The sequence below is a fragment of the Oncorhynchus masou genome, chromosome 2 (genome assembly GCF_036934945.1).
Source record: "Oncorhynchus masou masou isolate Uvic2021 chromosome 2, UVic_Omas_1.1, whole genome shotgun sequence".
Taxonomy (NCBI): domain Eukaryota; kingdom Metazoa; phylum Chordata; class Actinopteri; order Salmoniformes; family Salmonidae; genus Oncorhynchus; species Oncorhynchus masou.
In genome coordinates this window covers 14,021,253-14,044,197 of record NC_088213.1, presented here as the reverse complement: position 1 = coordinate 14,044,197, position 22,945 = coordinate 14,021,253, and the positions used below count along the sequence as shown (strand labels likewise).

General features: G+C 43.8%; 1 protein-coding gene across 3 annotated transcripts; it reads left to right on the top strand.

Annotated features, from left to right (window-relative positions):
- Nucleotides 1-203: 203 nt before the first annotated feature.
- On the top strand, nucleotides 204-22,256 carry LOC135555607 (golgin subfamily B member 1-like). Of its 3 annotated transcripts, none has more exons than XM_064988214.1 (8): nucleotides 204-5,627; nucleotides 6,547-6,656; nucleotides 8,878-9,082; nucleotides 9,962-10,102; nucleotides 10,415-10,515; nucleotides 10,858-10,971; nucleotides 16,559-16,673; nucleotides 18,395-22,256. In XM_064988214.1, the coding sequence occupies exons 1-8, from the start codon at nucleotides 501-503 to the stop codon at nucleotides 18,551-18,553; spliced, it is 6,072 nt and encodes a 2,023-aa protein (XP_064844286.1). In that variant the 5' UTR covers nucleotides 204-500; the 3' UTR covers nucleotides 18,554-22,256. The 3 variants fall into 3 exon arrangements, with proteins under 3 accessions (XP_064844286.1, XP_064844275.1, XP_064844266.1); XM_064988203.1 differs by having other exon boundaries at nucleotides 6,544-6,656; nucleotides 10,418-10,515; XM_064988194.1 differs by having other exon boundaries at nucleotides 6,544-6,656.
- The last annotated feature ends 689 nt before the right edge of the window (nucleotides 22,257-22,945 follow it).

Below are 22,945 nucleotides of genomic sequence, written 5' to 3'. Positions count from 1 at the left end.
GTTAGAGAAGCTTCAAGAGGATATGAGAAAGAGCGAGGAGAGTTTGAAGGAGGACATGTCAAGCTCCAGTGCTACAGCTGTTGACATTGAAAACGAGTTAACGAAGGTGAAGCAAGAAAAGGCAATGATGCAGAAAAAGGCTCAAGCTGCTTTACTAGCACGAAAAGAGACTATAAGGAAGTCTCAAGAAAGTGAGAAAAAAGTACACCCAAGAGCTTTCAGAATTAAAAGATGATTATAAAGCACTCTTGGAACAACACTGTCAGCAGACCAATGACCTTAATGCTGTCCAGTTAAGTTACGACCAGAAGGTCAAGACATTTGAAGAAATCAGTCAGGCCTCAGTCTCTCAGCTAGGTGAATTGGAGACCCTAAGACTGCTTGTACAGGAACGGGATAAAACTCTTCAAGACCTCAACATATCCCTATCAGAGAGGGAGAGTCAAGTCCATGCCTCATATCAAGCAGAGCTAGAAACCCTTCACTTCAAACTGGAAAGCATGTCCTCTGAGTTGGCAAATAAGGACAAGGTTCTCATAGCACTGGAACAGAAGTCCAAAGCATTATCTGAGAGAATGAGCTGCACAGAAAGTCAACTTGAAAAAGCCCATGCAGAGATAAAGGAGAAGATGGAAGAACTCGCAAGACAGCAACAAGCAGTGGAGATGGCCGAGCAGCAGCACCAGCAGGAAAAACAAACTATGGTAGATGACCACCTGGTGCTGCAGAACCAGTTGGGCCCATTACAAGCCACAGTGGAGGAGCTAAAACACACCTTAGAAGCACTTGTTGGTGAGAAAGAATCCCAGTCGCACAAATTTATAAGTGAAACCAAAGAACTAATAGAGGACAGGGATCGAATGAAAGGAGAGCTGGAGAATGCACTCACTATCATCGCCCAGCAATCGTCTGAACTTCAAATCCTCCAAAACACTTGGGCTGAAACTCAACAGCAACTCGGTGAAGAAAAGGAACAGCTAAAAGTGGAGCTGGAAAAAGCACAGTCCCATTCTGCAGAGTCCCAGGCTGAAATGGAAAGTCATAAGCTGCACATGGAATCACTACAGCAGGAAAAAGAAAGCGCCTTCATGGTCATAGAACAATTAAACTGTGAAGTTGCCATGCTGGATGCTCAGCTAAAGGAAGCTGGAAAAGTACATGAGGAGCTTCTTCAAAAGATACCTGGTTTGCAGGATAAATCCTCTGAACAGATTGGGGTAATTGGGAAGGAGGTCCAGTATCTTAATAAGATATCCCCTGAAGAACATGAGATGAGTCTCAAGGAAAGAGATGATGCCCTGGTGATTTCTCAGTCTCTGGCCACGGAAAAGGAAGAGCTTATTGCTGCCTTGGAACAGCAACTGCAGCGGCAGATTCACCTTCACGAAGTTGCCATGGAAAAGATGAGGACTGAAGTTGATGAGCTTCAGCAGAGGTCTCAAGAAGATGCCAGTAAAACAAAGGATCAGGGCAACCAAAGCAAAACAGCACTTCTCACCAGGAAGCTTCAAGCAGCCTTAGTTTCCAGGAAAGAAATCTTGAAAGATAATAGCTCTCTGAAGGAACAAATGCGTATACTCTCAGCTAAAAATGAAGAAATTGGGGCATCATCCACTGTACTGGAAATGTCTGTTGCCAAGTTGAAACAACAAAAAGAGGACCTGGAGAGTTCTGTATCATCCCTGAGCAGGGAGAAAGAGAAGCTCATTGCCGAGGTTGATTGCATCCTCAATGATAATCACAATTTATCTGCAGCCTGTGAAAGCCTCAAACTCACCATAGAAAATATCACCCAACAGAAACAGGCATTTTCGTGTCAGCTTGAGTCCCTGAAAGACTCGCAGACGGATGAGTTGTCGGAGTGGAAATCCAAGCACACAGAGCTGAAACAGGAGTATGAGTCACTTTTACAAGCGTACGAGAATGTCAGTAGCGAAATGGACAAGATGAGACAACTATTGGAGGGGGCAAGAAGAGAGAGACAAGAAGCGCTCGTTAAAGCACACAAATCTGAAGCTGAAAGGGAGAATCTGGAGAAACAAGTTGGGGAGATGGAGGATGAAAATGAGAAAATTAATGAGAAGATGAGAAAGTTTACTAAGGCGAAGCAGCTGAAAATGGAAGAGCTGGAGGAGGAGAATAAACAAATCAGAATAGACTTGCTAGAGTTTGATGATAAGCAGAAAGCCACAGTTGAAGAGTTGACTATTAAAAACAACCACTTGGAAGCAGAGATCCACAGCCTTGTAGAGTCCTCAGAAGCACTCAGAAGGAAGCTAACAGAGATTCAGCTCAACAATGACAGTCTGGCAGAGGCACTCAAAGAAGCAACCTGCTCATTAGAAAAGTGGCCCACCGAATCAAAAGCATGTGAGCAAAACATGCAGCTTAAACTAGATGATGCACTCATTTTGAATAATTCACTGACTGCCCAGATTGAGTCACAGAAGACAGAACTTGCTTCCCAACAGGAAATCAATAAATTAATGCAAAAGGAGAAAGAAACTCTCTCTGAAAGACTTAAACAAATGCAGAATAAGCATGAAAAGGAATTGGGAGAAAAAGACGATGCAATCTCAGAGCTCCAAGAAATGATCAACAGACACAGCCAAGAGACCACCAGCCTAAATGAGAAGGTCAGGATCTTGGAGGACGACAAGTCTATATTACAAGAGGAGCTTGAAAATGTCCAAGAGATCTCGGACAAAGTAAAAAATGAGAATGAATATTTGGAGATAGTGATCCTCAAAAACGCTGAAAGAATTGATGAACTGACAGAGACAGTCAATGTTCTCCAAGCCCAGAACACACAGCTCTCCTCTCAATTGACTGAGAGCAAAGAGAAGGCTACTCAGGTTTGCCAGGAGAAGGAGGAACAGCAGCTGAAGTTGGTTAAGGAGTTTGAGGAGAAACTCAAAATGTTCCAGAGAGGCAATGAGGGCTCCAGAAATATAAAGAAGGAGCTACAGGAACTGCTGAAAGAAAAGCATCATGAAATCAATCATTTGCAACATGACTCCATCAAATACCAGGAGCTGATTTTAGACCTAGAAAGGTCTCTGAAGGCTTCAGAGTCAGCGCATGAACAGGTGGAGAAGGAGCTGAGGGAAATGACAGAGAGGATATCTTGTCTAGAAGAAGGGAGGAGGCATCTTGAAGCTGAGCTTACCACACACAAGAACCTTCTCAATGAGGCAAAGAAAGATTTGACAAACATTAGCTCTGAAAAAGACCAATTGGTTGAGGTAGTATCAGAAAAGAACAATCAATCAGAATGCCAGGTCATGGAGAGAACTAAAGCACTACAGCATGTAGCTGAGCAGCAAAAGAGTATTTTCATGGAGAGGGAGGTAATTTTACAGCAACATATAGAGGAACTTCTGGGTTCCAAGGAGAAGGAGAGTCAGGTAGTTTTAGAATTGAAGAGGAAAATAGATTCTCAAGATTTACAGATGAATACTCTGAAGAGAGAGGCTGACACTAATTTGGCTAAGTTAGCAGCCCTGTCCTCTAGTCCTCAGGGTACCGATGCTGTGAAACAGTGGAATGATATGTTCCTAAATACCTTGCATGAGAAGGACAGCCAGCTTCTAGAACAGGGCTTCGTCATAACGAGATTCCTTGAAGACATTCGAGTGAAGGAGAAGGAGATGACTGAACTGCAGGTAACCAAGTCGAGGCTCGAAAGGACACTTGGTGATTACACAGTAGCTGCCACAGCTCAGCAGAGGCAGTTGTTTATAATGGGTGCCAGCAATAGAGAGCTTAACGAAACCGTGGAGCTCCTGAATCAACAGTTGCAGGAACTGAGTGACCAGGTTGAGAGATTAGAACAGGATAGGAGTGCACTCAACAGACATCTCACTGGAAGTGTAGATTCCACATCTAAAATGGAGTTTGATCTCCAACAGCTGGAAAATACACTCTTAGACACAGAGTCCCAGCTACTCCTCTCGCAGTCTCACAGTGACATGCTTCAGGTTGATTCTGAGAAACAGGAGGCCATTTCACTGCACCTGAAGTCACTACTGCAGAACAAAGATGCAGAAATCTCCTCTCTGCTGTCCTCCAGAGATGGACAGATGTCTGGGTATCTAGAACAGCTGCAAGCCAATCACCGTGCCCAGGTTGAAGGCTATGAGGACAGACTAACTGCCTTGTACTATGAAAGGGAGAAAGCTGACAAGGAGTTCAGAAGGCTGGAGAACAAAGTAAAATCCCTTCAAATGAAAGTTGACAAGTCCATTCAGGAAAAGGATAAAATGGCTGCTCAGATGGAAACATTCAGGAACTCCATGGTCTCCTTGCAGACAGAGAGAGAGCGTTTGATGTCAGAATATAGGATGTCTGAGGCAAGGAATCAGACTGTAATGCAAGGCAAGGAGGGGTCGGCTGAAGGAGACCTCAGTGCAACCAAGGGCCTTAAACACGAGATTAGGACTCTCCTTCATCAGATGGATGATCTGAACTCTGAGAATGCCATGCTCAGGGCACAGCTGATCAGATATAGAGAAGACTTGAATCAGGTCCTGTCCTTGAAGGACAGCCAGTTGAAAGAGTTGCTCAGGAAGCAGCAAGATGCCATCAAAAACCTGGAAAACCAAAAAGCCACAGCTGAAAAGCAGAACCGGAAGACCCTTCTGGAACTCGAGAGGGAAGGACAGGCAAGCGATGACTTAAAAGCTGCGAATTCCAAACTTCAAACACAGGTCACTGATCTGGAAGCTAACATATTGGCCCTGAATAAGGGATTGCAAGAAACGAATAAAGGCAAAGTGATTGCCGACTTGCAGCATGCCGTGGCAGCCAAAGCTGCGGAATGTAACGACCTCCAGCAAAAACTGTTTGCTCAGAAAGTGGCAGCGGATGACTGGAAAGGCAGCCTGCAGCTCCTGGAGCGTGAGACTGAGAAGAAACTGGGAGAGGCAGAGGACAAGTACAACAGCGAGCTCGATGCCTTTGAACAAGAAGTCGAACTGATGAGAAACGAGAAGGAGACCGCTGACCAGAGGGTTGCTGAGCTGGCCAGGGACCTGATGCAAACTGAGAAGCTGCTGTCCGATGCTAGAGTCCAAAGCACGGACCTGAAGTCTCAGAACGAGTCACTGGGTAAAGCCATGGCCGCCTTGCAGAACGACCGCGACCAGCTCATCGAGGACTTCAAGATCCTCCGGAACCGATACGACGAGGAGCTCCGAGAGACCCAGGGGGCCTTGACCAAGGTGGAGAGACATCTAGGCGACACGACCTTGGAGCTGGCCACCTTGGCCAAAGAGAGACACATACTGGTACAGAAACTCTCTGCTCTAGAGAGCAAAGATGCTCCCTCCCAGCTCACTTCACTGGTAGACGAGCTGTCTGTGGCCTTGTCAGAGAAGGAAGGGCAGCTCCAACGGGTTTCCCTGGAAAACGACACGTATAGCAGTAAGGTGTCGGCTTTCTCTAGGTCCATGGCCAGCCTCCAAGATGACCGAGACCGGCTGATGGAGGAGCTGGCTGGGGCAAAGAGGGCATTCGAGTCCAGGCAAGGATTAGGTCCAGAGGTTGTAGACATCGCCAATACAGGGGAGTCAAATAGCCATAGAAGCAGTGGTATTCAGGCCCTTCAGACTGGGAGAGATGGGCTGGTAAGTCACCAGTTGTGACTCAAAGCTTGCTGTTTGGTTGTCATTTGGTTGTGTTTTGGTTTAGGCTGTGAGTGTGAACTTGCTGACAGCATGCAGGAGACCAGTCAAAAAGCTAATCTACCTGTCATGGCTTTGGTGTGTGCCTGTCATCAAAAAGCTAATCTACCTGTCATGGCTTTGGTGTGTGACACTTCCTGACAGCATGCAGGGGACCAGTCAAAAAGCTAATCTACCTGTCATGGCTTTGGTGTGTGAACTTCCTGACAGCATGCAGGGGACCAGTCAAAAAGCTAATCTACCTGTCATGGCTTTGGTGTGTGAACTTCCTGACAGTCATGGCTTTGGTGTGTGCACTTCCTGGACCTACCTGTCATGGCTTTGGTGTGTGAACTTCCTGACAGCATCAACCAGTCAAAAAGCTAATCTACCTGTCATGGCTTTGGTGTGTGCACTTCCTGACAGCATGCAGGGGACCAGTCAAAAAGCTAATCTACCTGTCATGGCTTTGGTGTGTGAACTTCCTGACAGCATGCAGGGGACCAGTCAAAAAGCTAATCTACCTGTCATGGCTTTGGTGTGTGCACTTCCTGACAGCATGCAGGGGACCAGTCAAAAAGCTAATCTACCTGTCATGGCTTTGGTGTGTGAACTTCCTGACAGCATGCAGGGGACCAGTCAAAAAGCTAATCTACCTGCTAATCTACCTGTCATGGCTTTGGTGTGTGAACTTCCTGACAGCATGCAGGGGACCAGTCAAAAAGCTAATCTACCTGTCATGGCTTTGGTGTGTGAACTTCCTGACAGCATGACAATCTGTTTGTGTTGCAGGAATGCAGTTTTTTTGTGAAGTGTTCAAATGAGTCTCCTCAATGTGCATTGTTGTTGTGTCTCTAGTGGTTTGTTTTGTCTATTGAAGGAGACGAGACAGAGGATGGATGAGCTGCAGAGGGCCTTGCAGCAGGCACAGGCCTTCAAACTGCAGACTGAAGCAGCAGTCAGCGGGTACCAGGCAGAGCTGGCTGAACTGAGGTAAGATCCTAACAGCACCTACAAAGATTTCAGTTGGCCATTGTATTACTTCTGCCAATTTGGTTACTTTTGCACATTGGTGAGGTCAATGCTGTAAATCGAAAGCACTCAATGTGTTCTGAAAGATGAGACGTCGAGGATTATAATAAATATGTCTTTGATGTAATACAAGCAAACCACACACACACACTCCAAATGTGCACTTCACATTTCAAAATTCACAGTATGGAAATGTATGATCTCTGTTTGATGTAGAATTACGAGGATGACGTGGCATCATACCCTGGGTTGTTCCAAACATAATGTTTGCTTTATTGTGAAGAAAATGTGCAGTGGAACACGCACCTGAATGCCCTCACGACTCCATTCTTTGCTCATCGAAATGTGTGTGTTTCTCTGAAGTACCTTGTGAAATCCTAACATGGTATAATAATCGTTTTTTAGAACATGGCTAGTAGTGTTGGCAATAGAATGAGCAGGCCCACCTGACCGAGACAGTAATTGTGTAATGGTGGGGATGCAGGGCTGTGTTCCAAACAAAAAACTTGCTTCACTTTTCTTTTATTTTAAATATATATTTTTGTATTTACTTAACCTTTATTATTATTATGTAACTTCCTCAATTGCACAGCTTGAAGGCTCTTTCTTTGAGTGATACATGTATTGAAATTACTTAGGAACTGTGCACAGTTTGGAGAGGTGTGAGGCCTCATGGAGACATCAGTCAGACCTCTCACTCAAACCCACAGTTTGGAGAGGTGCGTGATCTCATGGAGACACCAGTCAGACCTCTCACTCAAACCCATAGTTTGGAGAGGTGCGTGGCCTCATGGAGACACCAGTCAGACCTCTCACTCAAACCCATAGTTTGGAGAGGTGCGTGGCCTCATGGAGACACCAGTCAGACCTCTCACTCAAACCCACAGTTTGGAGAGGTGCGTGATCTCATGGAGACACCAGTCAGACCTCTCACTCAAACCCATAGTTTGGAGAGGTGTGTGGCCTCATGGAGACACCAGTCAGACCTCTCACTCAAACCCACAGTTTGGAGAGATGGAGACACCAGTCAGACCTGTTTGGAGAGGTGCCCTCATGGAGACACCAGTCAGACCTCTCACTCAAACCCACAGTTTGGAGAGGTGTGTGGCCTCATGGAGACACCAGTCAGACCTCTCATTCAAACCCACAGTTTGGAGAGGTGTGAGGCCTCATGGAGACACCAGTCAGACCTCTCACTCAAACCCACAGTTTGGAGAGGTGTGAGGCCTCATGGAGACACCAGTCAGACCTCTCACTTGTCATTTTATTGTCTTATGTTGCAATTACCCCAAATGTTGCGTGAATATTGTTATCATGTTACCAAATGTATACAGATGCTGTGAAAAGTAGAGTAAATGTAAAAATCACATAAAATGAACAAGTTTATTTTTGGATTCGGTCTTGTCAGATGAAATGTTGTCTCCTCACCTTTGTTCTGATCATTTCCCCATAATCTCCAAGGTGTTCTCTTTCAACTGCTACCATGATTGTACATAGCCCTATGCTTCTCATATTATTTTCTGTTAGAAAAATGACAATTTGGCCCTGTTCATATATGCCAATTCCCCTGAGTGTAAATGGTGAACAAAGGCCCCGCTTCACATTTCACAAAAAAATAGCAAATTATATAATTGTTATGCAACAGATGGCATCTAGTTACCAGAGTGGAAACTGTGTTGCTGCACCAGACAGTCTTTAGCTCACCAGCAGGTGACAGCCCATCTATCTGTCCTCATGGTGTCCCTTCAGGTTGTCTCCCCACCCACACAGAGTTCTCCCAACCCCCACTCGCTCACATGCCCTGGCAGGTCCCCATGGTCAAGCACTATATGAGTTGTCACATGGTGACAATCCCCTTCAGCTGCTAGATCTCCTGCCAATCCCATCTCCAATACAAACCAGGTCTCAATTCCATTTGTCAGAGAATTGAAAAAAAAGGTATTTTCAATACACCTCTTATATTGACTGTGTTTGAAGTGGATTTGGAATCTCCCCTGACCCACGCCTCCATGTGTGTTCCTTGGTTTGCCCAGTAGTGGTTCACTGCTTACTACAGCCATACAAATAGATGGATTGTCCGCTACTAAACAGAGGCTACTGAAGAAACCACACTACTGACTGGGTCCACCAGTGGGTCACTCAAGTGTTGATGCAATGACCTCTGACCTCTGTTCTTCCCCAGGTCTGAGAGTAGCAGGCTGCAGGCTGAGTGCCAGCGTCTGGCTGGGGAGAGGAAGGAGACCATGGCCCTGGTGGGGAAGGATGTGTCTGATGACCCGTCACTGACCCAGCTCCAGGCGGAGAGAACTCAGCTGCAGAGTCACCTGCAGCGCTGCCTCTATGAGATCCAGCAGAGAGATCTACACTGCCAGCAGCTCAACGCCAAGGTACTGAACACGCACGCACTCACAAAACAACCCAAATCAGCTCTGCAACCAAGGTACTGAACACACACGCACACACTCACAAAACAACCCAAATCAGCTCTGCAACCAAGGTACTGAACACACACACACTCACAAAACAACCCAAATCAGCTCTGCAACCAAGGTACTGAACACACACGCACTCACAAAACAACCCAAATCAGCTCTGCACCAAGGTACTGAACACACACGCACACACTCACAAAACAACCCAAATCAGCTCTGCAACCAAGGTACTGAACGCACACACTCACAAAACAACCCAAATTAGCTCTGCAACCAAGGTACTGAACACGCACGTACTCACAAAACAACCCAAATCAGCTCTGCAACCAATGTACTGAACACACACGCACACACTCACAAAACAACCCAAATCAGCTCTGCAACCAAGGTACTGAACACACACGCACACGCACACACTCACAAAACAACCCAAATCAGCTCTGCAACCAAGGTACTGAAGACACTCACAAAACAACCCAAATCAGCTCTGCAACCAAGGTACTGAACACGCACACACTCACAAAACAACCCAAATCAGCTCTGCAACCAAGGTACTGAACACGCACGCACACACTCACAAAACAACCCAAATCAGCTCTGCAACCAAGGTACTGAACACACACGCACACACTCACAAAACAACCCAAATCAGCTCTGCAACCAAGGTACTGAAGACACTCACAAAACAACCCAAATCAGCTCTGCAACCAAAGTGCTGAACACAGAAACCAACGCACAGGTATTGAATCAGTTTCCACTAAGTTCACCATACTCAACACAGATCTTCTCTCCTCCCAACCGCTCCTCTGTCCTCTCCTCATCTCCCTATCTCAGCTGCAGCAGGTGGTGGAGGAGAAAGGGGGTGTGTCGGCCCAGCTGAGGGCAGTGTCTCAGACGCTGAGAGACACCCAGAACCGCTGCTATTGGCTGGAGAACCAGGCCCTGCCTAACCAGCACCACCAGGGCCTTGCAAAGGTAGAAAGTCGTGTGTGTGTGTGTGTGTGTGTGTGTGTGTGTGTGTGTGTGTGTGTGTGTGTGTGTGTGTGTGTGTGTGTGTGTGTGTGTGCCTCAGGCTTGTCTGGTGTCTGAATGACTATAGTGTGTTTGTCTGGTATCTGTGTCTGACTGTGTGTGTATCCCTGTCCGTGTGTGTTTTAATGAATAGTAGCCTGGATGTACTCTGTGTCAGTAGGTTACTATATTTATGTTTGCATATAACGTTGGACACATGCTCATCCTACTGAAGTGAATCAGCTCTAATGTCTTGCTGTTTGCTCTCCCGTCCAGCAGGGGGTGATGTCTGTAGAAGTGCCTCCGGGAGCTCCCCAGGAGAGGAGCAGTGCTGTGGTAGACATGGAAGCACTGGAGGCCGGCGAGCTCAGGACCAGGTGACTCTCTGTCCCTTCGTCTGTCTCTCTCTCAAACTCTCTCTCGCTCTCTCACTTTCTTGGTATGTTTTGCTCTCTCTCTCTATTATATTCTCTCTTTCTTTCTCTCCCATTTTCTCTCGCTCTCTGTGTCCATGCATGGTTAGCCTGTTTCCAGATCTGTTTGTGCTCTTGCCAACCATTGCTGTCAGCCCAACAGTCTGCCCGTCTTCATATATATCAACAACCAATCAGTGACCTCTCATATATACGGTTTCATAGTGAACATTGAGAATACCGTGATGCCAGACTGTTTGGCATGAAGGAGTGTCAGAATGACTACATTGTGTGTGTGTGTTGCAGGCTGGTGGAGGTAGAGCAGAGTGTTGTTCAGCTAAGTGAGAGTCTGGCTGAAGAGAGGACCAGGAGGGAAGCAGCCGAGGAAGCTCTGGGACTGGCTGAGGACAGAGCCAAGAGGTGACACGCACACACACACACTAATGCAGGGTTGAGACATGCCTAGTGGAGGGGTCTGGTCTGAGGAGGAGGACAATATGTATTCTGTAGTACTGGGATAGGTGAAGATTTTGCCACAACTGGACACACACACACACACACACACACACACACACACACACACACACACACACACACACACACACAGCTATTCTCACACTATGTGTGGGTGACAGTCTGTTTGAGTTACCATGCCAACTCATTGTCATGCCAAACAGCAGCCTGGCCTCACAGCATTCTCAACGTTCACTACAGCCTTTAATGTCCACACCATCACTGGCATTAGGGGAGACGGCAGGAAATGTGCTAATAAACTTTAATTTGACCATAAATAACATACCCACTCTGTCTCTGTCTCTCACATTCTAACATGCTACCCAAACCGGACGTGTGCGCTGCAAAATAATAACGTTATTCAATCATTGCACCCACACTGCTCGTGCGCGCCAAAGAGCGTCTGCGTTACCAGGCACTAAAATAGAAGTTTCATCTATTTGTAACGCTGAATGCAATGCAAGTCCTGCCTCTCCCATCTCCTCATTGGGTTTTAGAAGCATATACCCACATGCCATCTCCTCATGTGGGTGATTGAAAGATGAACTGAGGTCGGTCGTTTGGTTGTGGTAATACATCTTATTAGGAACATTAGATGCCAATCGCCATATAAAGTCCAAAGAAGAAAAAGGCTGAAATGAGGAAAGATGACTAGAAACAATTCGGTTGACCGTTTTATGTGTGGATTAATTGTCGGAGTAGAGGACCTTGTGCATTTCAGGTAAAATAACAACTCAACGTTTATATCCCAGGACAAATTAGCGAGCAACAGAAAGCTAGCTCAATAAGACAAATTAGCTAGTAACTGCTAGCTCGCTAGATAAATTGCCATAAATGTTTAATGCTTTTCGACCTGTCCCCAAATTAATATTTTTGGTTTGCGCACAATGGCGCATGTGCCCGGTTTGGGCATGGTGTAATACACATGCACAAATTCACTTAGAAGCTATTCTCATTGACAAATATTTAAGGAGAGCAAGACAAGATTTAAATTTACATAATATGTACATCAACTTTTCAATTTACGTTACAAGCTTGCCTTACCTCTCGTTGAGACTGGCAACGTGACATTCTTGCTCTGCAGCTCCAAATTCTCTGTAAATATCAGTATGGCAGTAGCCACTGACTAGCCAGTAAGCTTTGAAACTATTCAACAATGCGAGCAACTTTTCCTCTAAAATATATTAACTACGCTCTTAAATAATGCAACCAAACCGTATCACACTCTTGAATAATGCAACCAAACCGTATTACACTCTTGAATAATGCAACCAAACCGTATCACACTCTTGAATAATGCAACCAAACCGTATTACACTCTTGAATAATGCAACCAAACCGTCATCAACCAAAACCAAACCGTACACTCTTGAATAATGCAACCAAACCACTCTTGAATAATGCAACACTCTTTGAATAATGCAACCAAACCGTATCACACTCTTGAATAATGCAACCAAACCGTATCACACTCTTGAATAATGCAACCAAACTCTTGAATATCACACTTTTGAATAATGCAACCAAACCGTATTACACTCTTGAATAATGCAACCAAACCGTATCACACTTGAATAATGCAACCAAACCGTATCACACTCTTGAATAATGCAACACTCTTGAATAATGCAACCAAACCGTATCACACTTTGAATAATGCAACCAAACCGTATTACACTCTTGAATAATGCAACCAAACCGTATCACACTCTTGAATAATGCAACCAAACCGTATTACACTCTTGAATAATGCAACCAAACCGTATCACACTCTTGAATAATGCAACCAAACCGTATTACACTCTTGAATAATGCAACCAAACCGTATCACACTTTGAATAATGCAACCAAACCGTATCACACTCTTGAATAATGCAACCAAACCGTATTACACTCTTGAATAATGCAACCAAACCGTATTACACTCTTGAATAATGCAACCAAACCGTATCACTCTTGAATATCACACTCTTGAATAATGCAACCAAACCGTATTACACTCTTGAATAATGCAACCAAACCGTATCATACTCTTGAATAATGCAACCAAACCGTATTACACTCTTGAATAATGCAACCAAACCGTATTACACTCTTGAATAATGCAACCAAACCGTATTACACTCTTGAATATCACACTCTTGAATAATGCAACCAAACCGTATCACACTCTTGAATAATGCAACCAAACCTTGAATAATGCAACCAAACCGTATTACACTCTTGAATAATGCAACCAAACCGTATCACACTCTTGAATAATGCAACCAAACCGTATCACACTCTTGAATAATGCAACCAAACCAGATCACACTCTTGAATAATGCAACCAAACCGTATCACACTCTTGAATAATGCAACCAAACCAGTATCACACTCTTGAATAATGCAACCAAACCGTATCACACTCTTGAATAATGCACAAACTCTTGAATAATGCAACCAAACCGAATAATGCATCACACTCTTGAATAATGCAACCAAACTTGAATAATGCACAAACTCTTGAATAATGCAACCAAACCGTATTACACTCTTGAATAATGCAACCAAACCGTATCACACTCTTTGAATAATGCAACCAAACCAAACCATATCACACTCTTGAATAATGCAACCAAACCGTATTACACTCTTGAATAATGCAACCAAACCGTATCACACTCTTGAATAATGCAACCAAACCGTATCACACTCTTGAATAATGCAACCAAACCGTATCACACTCTTGAATAATGCAACCAAACCGTATCACACTCTTGAATAATGCAACCAAACCGTATTACACTCTTGAATAATGCAACCAAACCGTATCACACTCTTGAATAATGCAACACTCTTGAATAATGCAACCAAACCGTATCACACTCTTGAATAATGCAACCAAACCGTATTATACTCTTGAAATAATGCAACCAAACCGTATCACACTTGAATAATGCAACCAAACCGTATCACACTTGAATAATGCAACCAAACCGTATCACACTCTTGAATAATGCAACCAAACCGTATCACACTCTTGAATAATGCAAACCGTATCACACTCTTGAATAATGCAACCAAACCGTATCACACTCTTGAATAATCACACTCTTTGAATAATGCAACCAAACCGTACACTTCACACTCTTGAATAATGCACTCACTCTTGAATAATGCAACCAAACCGTATTACACTCTTGAATAATGCAACCAAACCGTATCACACTCTTGAATAATGCAACCAAACCGTATTACACTCTTGAATAATGCAACCAAACCGTCACACTTTGAATAATGCAACCAAACCGTATTACACTCTTGAATAATGCAACCAAACCACTCTTGAATATCACACTCTTGAATAATGCAACCAAACCGTATTACACTCTTGAATAATGCAACCAAACCGTATTACACTCTTGAATAATGCAACCAAACCGTATCACACTCTTGAATAATGCAACCAAACCGTATCACACTCTTGAATAATGCAACCAAACCGTATCACACTCTTGAATAATGCAACCAAACCGTATCACACTCTTGAATAATGCAACCAAACCGTATCACACTCTTGAATAATGCAACCAAACCGTATTACACTCTTGAATAATGCAACCAAACCGTATTATACTCTTGAATAATGCAACCAAACCGTATTACACTCTTGAATAATGCAACCAAACCGTATCACACTTGAATAATGCAACCAAATCACTCTTGAATATCACACTTGAATAATGCAACCAAACCGTATCACACTCTTGAATAATGCAAAACCAGATCACAAACCGTATCACACTCTTGAATAATGCAACCAAACCGTATCACACTCTTGAATAATGCAACCAAACCGTATCACACTCTTGAATAATGCAACCAAACCGTATTACACTCTTGAATAATGCAACCAAACCAGTATCACACTCTTGAATAATGCAACCAAACCGTATCACACTTTGAATAATGCAACCAAACCGTATTACACTCTTGAATAATGCAACCAAACCGTATCACACTCTTGAATAATGCAACCAAACCGTATCACACTCTTGAATAATGCAACCAAACCGTATCACACTCTTGAATATCACACTCTTGAATAATGCAACCAAACCGTATTACACTCTTGAATAATGCAACCAAACCGTAAACCTTGAATATCACACTCTTGAATAATGCAACCAAACCGTATCACACTCTTGAATAATGCAACCAAACCGTATCACACTCTTGAATAATGCAACCAAACCGTATCACACTCTTGAATAATGCAACCAAACCGTATCACACTCTTGAATAATGCAACCAAACCGTATCACACTCTTGAATAATGCAACCAAACTGTATCACACTCTTGAATAATGCAACAATTCACAAGCATGTGCAGACAATTCAAGTTTTTTTTCTCGTTCTTACGCATATTAGCTAAACTTAGCTTGCAAGATGTAGCTTGCAATGGGGAGCATGTAGCCCAGCGGTCAAGGGCGTTGTGCAGGTAACCGAGCGTTTGCTGGTTCGAATCCCAGAGCCGACTAGGTGAAAGAAATCTGCTAGTGTGCCCTTAACCCTAATTGCTCATGTAAGTCGCTCTGGATAAAAAAGTTTTCTAAAATGTAAGACAATAATACAGCTAGTCAGCTATAATAGCTATTAACGTTAGCATATCAAACGTTAACGTTTACCCCTCTCATACGAAAAGTATAGTTTCAGCATATTAAAGCCACCTTTGAACAAACCAGGCTTCATTTTATCAATATCGTGTAAGTTATTATATGTGGTAAATGCAAAATTGCGACTGAATACTTTGATAAATCCCCTAGTGAGTTGATCAGCTCCTTGCCTGGATGTTGGCTCAGAGCAGCCAAGGGAGGAAAAACACTGTTGAGCATCACTTTCTTAAATATACAGCGATCATTTCAGAATGTAGCAGGCTGTTACTGCAGTTTCAGGTGAAAACTCAATAAACTATACATTGAAAATGCTGTTTACACTGTCCTGCTTAGAGGGGTGCAGCTGTGGGGTGAGTGCTGTGCGTGAACTCCGGAGGTATCGTTTGAGACGTGAGAAATACTTAACTTTACATTACAGTAATGTCTCTCGAGAATCAATACCTCTCGAGAATCTCTAGAAATTCTCCTTAATTCTGGTGAATAAGAATAGACCCTTAGCTCCTACTCTCGAGAATCTTTCAAAATGATTCTTAATTCTCATCAATGAGAATAGACCCTTTCTCTTTCGCACATGTTCCTACTTTCTGACACAGGTGCTTTTTAAATAGACCGGTCAGTAGTTGTCATGCTGGTAACGGTTCATGATGATTTGATGATGATGTGAATGGTTGTCACTGTGGTAGTTTTGCTTGTTGTTGCAGAAGCACATGAATAAAGTAATTTGATGCTGTATGTAGATACTATGAAAGTGAACTGTGTGATCGGGTGTATTCATTCCGCCGATGAATTGAATTCACAGACACACTTAGTAGTAAAGGCGTCTCTTTCCTCTCCAGCGTTGACTCCAGTCCATCCAGGACGACCCAGAGAGACTTCAGCATCCAGCTGGATACAGAGGAGGAGTGGGAGGCCCTCATCCTCAACCCCAACGAACCCCTGGTCACACGCAAGGTCAGTGTTACTCACAAAACTTAAATTAGTCGATGTCTTGCAAACCTGTGGAAAGTTATTTGGCATAATTTTAAAAGTCCCCATTAAAATCGGTCTGATGAAGCCAGGGATGTCTGTTTCTTTGCATGGGCTGCATCTCAATCCAATTCATTTTTATTTTTTTTGCCACCGTGGCCCGTCGGTGTAACTGCTAAACTGCTTGCTGTACACTGTTTTGTGTGATTATACACATGGATTGGATTGTGCGTTTACTAACGTGTTAGTTCTAGGTTGATGTTAACCTTAATATGGTGACACTAATGAAGGCTGAGTAGCGGTTTGGCTTGGAGACGTTTTTTGTTGTTGCACCTGGTCACAGACCACTGTTGTGCACTGAAGTCCACAAGCGAAGGGAAAAGGTGAGAGGAGGAGAGCCTGTAGATGCCAGAAGGAAAGTGTTTGATACCTCTGCTGTACCACTGAGGATACTTCCCGCTGAAAGTCAAAACTGTGTGCTCTGGCCCCCAATGGTGGAACAAACTCCCTCACGACGCCAGGACAGCAGAGTCAATCACCACCTTCCGGAGACACCTGAAACCCCACCTCTTCAAGTACCTAGGATAGGAAAACATTTCTTAAATAAATGGGATCTTCTCACCCCCTTAAATGGAGCAAATATGGGCCTCCTGTGTGGCGCAGTGGTCTAAGGTACTGCATCGCAGTGCTAGCTGTGACACTAGAGATTCTGGGTTCGAGTCCAGGCTCTGTCGCAGCCACAATTGGCCCAGCGTCGTCCGGGTTAGGGGAGGGTTTAGCCGGCAGGGATCGACCTTCGCCTCTCCCGAGTCCCTACGGGAGTTGCAGCGATGAGACAGGACTGTAACTACCAATTGGAAACCATGAAATTGGGGAGAAAACGGTTTAAAAAAAAATATCAAAAAAGAAAAATGGAAGCAAATGAAATGGGGAGAGACTTACCTGAATTTTTCCAAAGAAAAGTTATTTTTCCATTTTGCAACTGTTTGGACTAATGATTACACCCCAGATCAGCTAAACGCAGGCAGGTGTGTTCAAGGCTGCATTGAATGTGTCACTGTCTGTCATTTTGATTACCAAAATTTGTCTCTCGACCTGTGCAGCTACGTTATAAACGTTCATTTGTAGGCTAGGAGGGTGTAGCAACATCATGATACGTATACGGCAAAGTTGAGTATCTTGTAGGAGCCTAAACCTATGGATGTTACATTTAGCTGGGTGAATAGAATATGAATGACATCATCCAATATGATGTAATAGAAATAAGGCCATGCACCAAAAAACAACCACATCCTCCCTAATCTTAAACGGCACCGGCCGCCACCGATGCAGAACTACCTGGTCCCAGATCTGTTTGTGCTCTTGTCAGCACCCCTGGAGAAAGGCAGAAATCATGTTGGTGCTGGTTTAGATATTGAATTCAACAAATGTGAAAAGAATCAAGCTGAAACGTGTGTTTTTTGACATGTGCATCCTCATTCTACTATGTGCTCTGTCCAACTCCATTACTGTCATTGCAAGGCAAACGTGTTTCTCATGACAAAGAGTTGATGGCACAAGCAGACTGGCACTCAGGCTAGGACTGTTCTTCTTGACTCACCAATCATCAATCACATGTATGATGACCAATGATAACCAATATGATTACCAATGCCTGTTTGACGAACGACTCTCCCTCTCCTCCCCTCCCTCCCTCTCCTAACCAGGTGAAAGGCGGGATGCTGGCCTGCAGGCGCTGGCTTCGGGGGCGGAGCCTGTACTGCTCCAAGCTGCTGACATCACGGGCCCGCTCGCGCTACCTCTTCCTTGGCTACCTGCTGATTCTGCACGTGGCTGTCCTCATGTGCCTCACCGGCGCCCTCTAGTGCTGTGGAGTGAAAACAATCACAAGTTGCAGATAGAAATATAATTTATAGATCAGACTGAGGCACGTTTCCTCCATGACAAAGACAGTTTGTTCTGCGCAATGTTTTTCTATGTAGTTCACTTGACGCTGGGGGTGTTAACATTGCAGATACAAATGTCATGTGTAGACAAGACACCATGGCCCGTTTCCTCCACGACAGAGGAATGTCTGTTCTACTCCATTTCGAAGTAGTTAACCATGTCTTTTTCCCCTGGAATGTTATTCCACCTTTCAGAATAAGCTGCAGGTTGTTGTCTAGTATCCAGAGTTTTCATAAGAGTGAGGGCTTTTGGGGTGTGTCTCAAGTCTTGTGGCTTCTTCTCCTCACCTCCTTCCCTTGGTTCTCACTGGTCTGAAAAGAAAATGGACAGCTGATAGTGGGTCCTTTGGTTAGATCCTACCTTCTTGTTTTCACCCATTTTTTTGTCAGATCAGTGCAGACGGAGGCGAGAGGAAGAAGACTGTTATTGACTATTAAGACGCAGCCTTTGGAGTGTCTCAGGAGAAAGTGCCGTTTCGATCCTGTCTGTTATGTGTTAAAGCCTGAGACGGAACAGAAAGCCATATCCATTCTACATGAACGCTAGCCTAAGACGTGCGTACGTACGTGTGTGTGTGTGTTTGAAACACATTTGTGTGCGCAGGTGTGTGTGTTCATTTGCACGTGTACAAGAAATAAACACTAGTCCACTGTAACCTCATTTAGATTCACCTTGGAGAACAAAGACTGGTGTAAGTCTAAGATGATTCATCAACAACATGATGGAACTGCCCCACTCAGACTGATGCTGATGTCTGGCAAGACACAGATACGGTATTTCAGGAGAGAAGGGTGGAAAAAGCCAATAGTACTATTTCTGCAAAGATGCCTATGTAATTGCACTGCTGCTCAACCCTTCTCCCCAATACCAAACCCACTGTGTGCTCAACCTGGCACGACCAGGCCATGGCACAACGTTCACTTTGGCACCCCCTGGTGTCTCCTGGGTAATAACTGGGTGATGGTGGCCTTCACACAATTCTAAGGTCTATTCTATAGCTGCTGCATTCAAAGCTATGCACTAAAACTCTCATCAGGGGGTGTTTTTTCCCTTCTCTCCTTCAGCAAAGATATTCAACATAATGTAGGGCCAGGAGTTTTATCTGACCACGTGTCCTGATAAGGAAATACTGATCTGGACCCTAGTAATAGGATCTAACTGGCCCCTAGTAATAGGATCTAACTGCACCCTAGTAATAGGATCTAACTGGACCCTAGTAATAGGATCTAACTGGCCCCTAGTAATAGGATCTAACTGCACCCTAGTAATAGGATCTAACTGGACCCTAGTAATAGGATCTAACTGGACCCTAGTAATAGGATCTAACTGGACCCTTGTAATAGGATCTATCTGCACCCTAGTAATAGGATCTAACTGGACCCTAGTAATAGGATCTAACTGCACCCTAGTAATAGGATCTAACTGGACCCTAGTAATAGGATCTAACTGGACCCTAGTAATAGGATCTAACTGGACCCTAGTAATAGGATCTATCTGCACCCTAGTAATAGGATCTATCTGCACCCTAGTAATAGGATCTATCTGCACCCTAGTAATAGGATCTGGATCTAACTGGCCCCTAGTAATAGGATCTAACTGGACCCTAGTAATAGGATCTAACTGCACCCTAGTAATAGGATCTATCTGCACCCTAGTAATATGATCTATCTGCACCCTAGTAATAGGATCTATCTGCACCCTAGTAATAGGATCTAACTGCACCCTAGTAATAGGATCTAACTGGACCCTAGTAATAGGATCTAACTGGCCCCTAGTAATAGGATCTATCTGCACCCTAGTAATAGGATCTAACTGGACCCTAGTAATAGGATCTATCTGGCCCCTAGTAATAGGATCTATCTGGCCCCTAGTAATAGGATCTAACTGGACCCTAGTAATAGGATCTAACTGGACCCTAGTAATAGGATCTAACTGGACCCTAGTAATAGGATCTATCTGCACCCTAGTAATAGGATCTAACTGGACCCTAGTAATAGGATCTATCTGCACCCTAGTAATAGGATCTAACTGGACCCTAGTAATAGGATCTATCTGGACCCTAGTAATAGGATCTATCTGCACCCTAGTAATAGGATCTAACTGCACCCTAGTAATAGGATCTAACTGGACCCTAGTAATAGGATCTAACTGGACCCTAGTAATAGGATCTAACTGGACCCTAGTAATAGGATCTATCTGCACCCTAGTAATAGGATCTATCTGGACCCTAGTAATAGGATCTAACTGGACCCTAGTAATAGGATCTAACTGGCCCCTAGTAATAGGATCTATCTGCACCCTAGTAATAGGATCTATCTGGACCCTAGTAATAGGATCTAACTGGACCCTAGTAATAGGATCTAACTGGCCCCTAGTAATAGGATCTAACTGGCCCCTAGTAATAGGATCTAACTGGCCCCTAGTAATAGGATCTATCTGGAACCTAAAGGTTTTACCTTGTCAGATCACATGGTCTGAAGAATATCCTCCTACCCCGTTTGTGAGCATGTACCCTGGTAAGTGTGTAAGTAAGATGTTGTATTTAAGGGTGGAGTGTAAAAGGGTGCAAGTGTGCACCCTTGAAAGTCTAATGTGTGTATTTATGTATCTGTATTTGTTGCTCTGTGCCCCCCAATGCTCTGTTGTTCACTGTACATTTCTACTCCATCTGTTGATTGATTACATGCTGATTGAATCACTTGATTGATAGTGCAGGGTGGCAATTCACAAAGCAGGAGACAATATGTCAGCCATCTTACTTTGAGACACTTTGAAATATAATTTGTATTTCTCTGGTTCGTATCTCATCTGTTTCAAGTTTAGCATGGGACGAACTGAGAGAATGTCATACTTATAACAAGTGTGTTTTACCTCTCTGCACTAGGAAATATGAAGCCTGAGTGACAAGCTGTTTGTTTGTGCCATCATGCCAACTCTTTCTCACTCATTGTTATACCAAACACTTTTGGCTTGACAATGAGCAATGGAGTTGGCCAGAACACAAACAGATTTGGGACCAGGATAGGAAATCTGGTGTTTCAGAATATTTACGGTAGTTAGCCAGCTGAGCTAAAAACATTGCTCCTGCTTTGTGGGATACCACCATAGAGAATGATAGAGGCCTCTAGTGGCCAAAAGGCTGTATTAGCATGGGCATCGCCATTGAGGGCTTCCACTATTCTAATGCAGTCAACTGGGTTGGACTTCCAACTTCATTGGCTGATCCCTCCTGGTGACCCTGTTGGAGTCATGTCCAACCGGGTCATTAGGAGGGATCAGCCAATCGTGAAGAATAAAATTGACGACTTTAATGACACTGCCTATGCTGTCACAGACATCCTCTATCTCCCTGTTCTAACGTTGGTGTTATGGTACCATGGTCCTGATGCTCTGTATGTATATGGTGTGATTGAAAGGATGACAAAATACATCTATTTATAAGACGAAATGCTACTGAGTGAAACCGAAATGTCATATTTTCTAAATAGGGTCTATTTTTTAGAAGTCAAATTGTTTGGGACAGCAATATTACACGTGTGCAATACTTTGCGAGAGAGGTTGACTTTTACGAAAGAAAGGAATTTTAATAAAGCTGTTTGAAAAAGACGGAGATGCAAGTTACTTGTTTTTGTTGTGTGTGTGGACTTATTTAACTATACTTGTGGGGACCAGAAGTCCCCACAAAAAATAGTTAACAAACAACATTTGACCAACTGGGGACATTTAGTTATTCCCCCAAAAATCAACTGCTATTTCTAAGGGGTTAAGGTTATTAGTCTTGGGATTAGTAAAATAGGATTTTGAATGGGACTGAATTCTGTGTCCCCACAAGGTTGGTTAAACAAGACTGCTGCATTCAAAGCTATGCACTAAAACTCCCAATTGTATGCATCTCACATCAGGGCGTGGAGGTTTCTCTTCTCTCCTTCAGCAAAGATATTCAGAATAATGAAAGTCCAGGAGTTTTATCTGACCATATGTCCTGATAAGGAAATACAAATACAACTGGACCCTAGTAATAGGATCTATCTGGGCCATAGAGTTTATCCTGGTCAGGTCACATGGTCAGAAAAAAACAACCACATAAGTTTGAGTATTTACCCTTGAAAGAGGGAATGTAAGATGTTGATGTTGAACTGTTCATTTCTACTTCATCTATTGATTGTTTACATGCTGATTAAAACAATTGATAAGCAGGAGGCATCTTACTTAAGAGAACCCTTTGAGGTATAACTCATTCTCTGGTTTTATCTCACCTGTTTCAATTTTCAACACAGTCTCACATTCAAGTGCATATATGTACATAATGC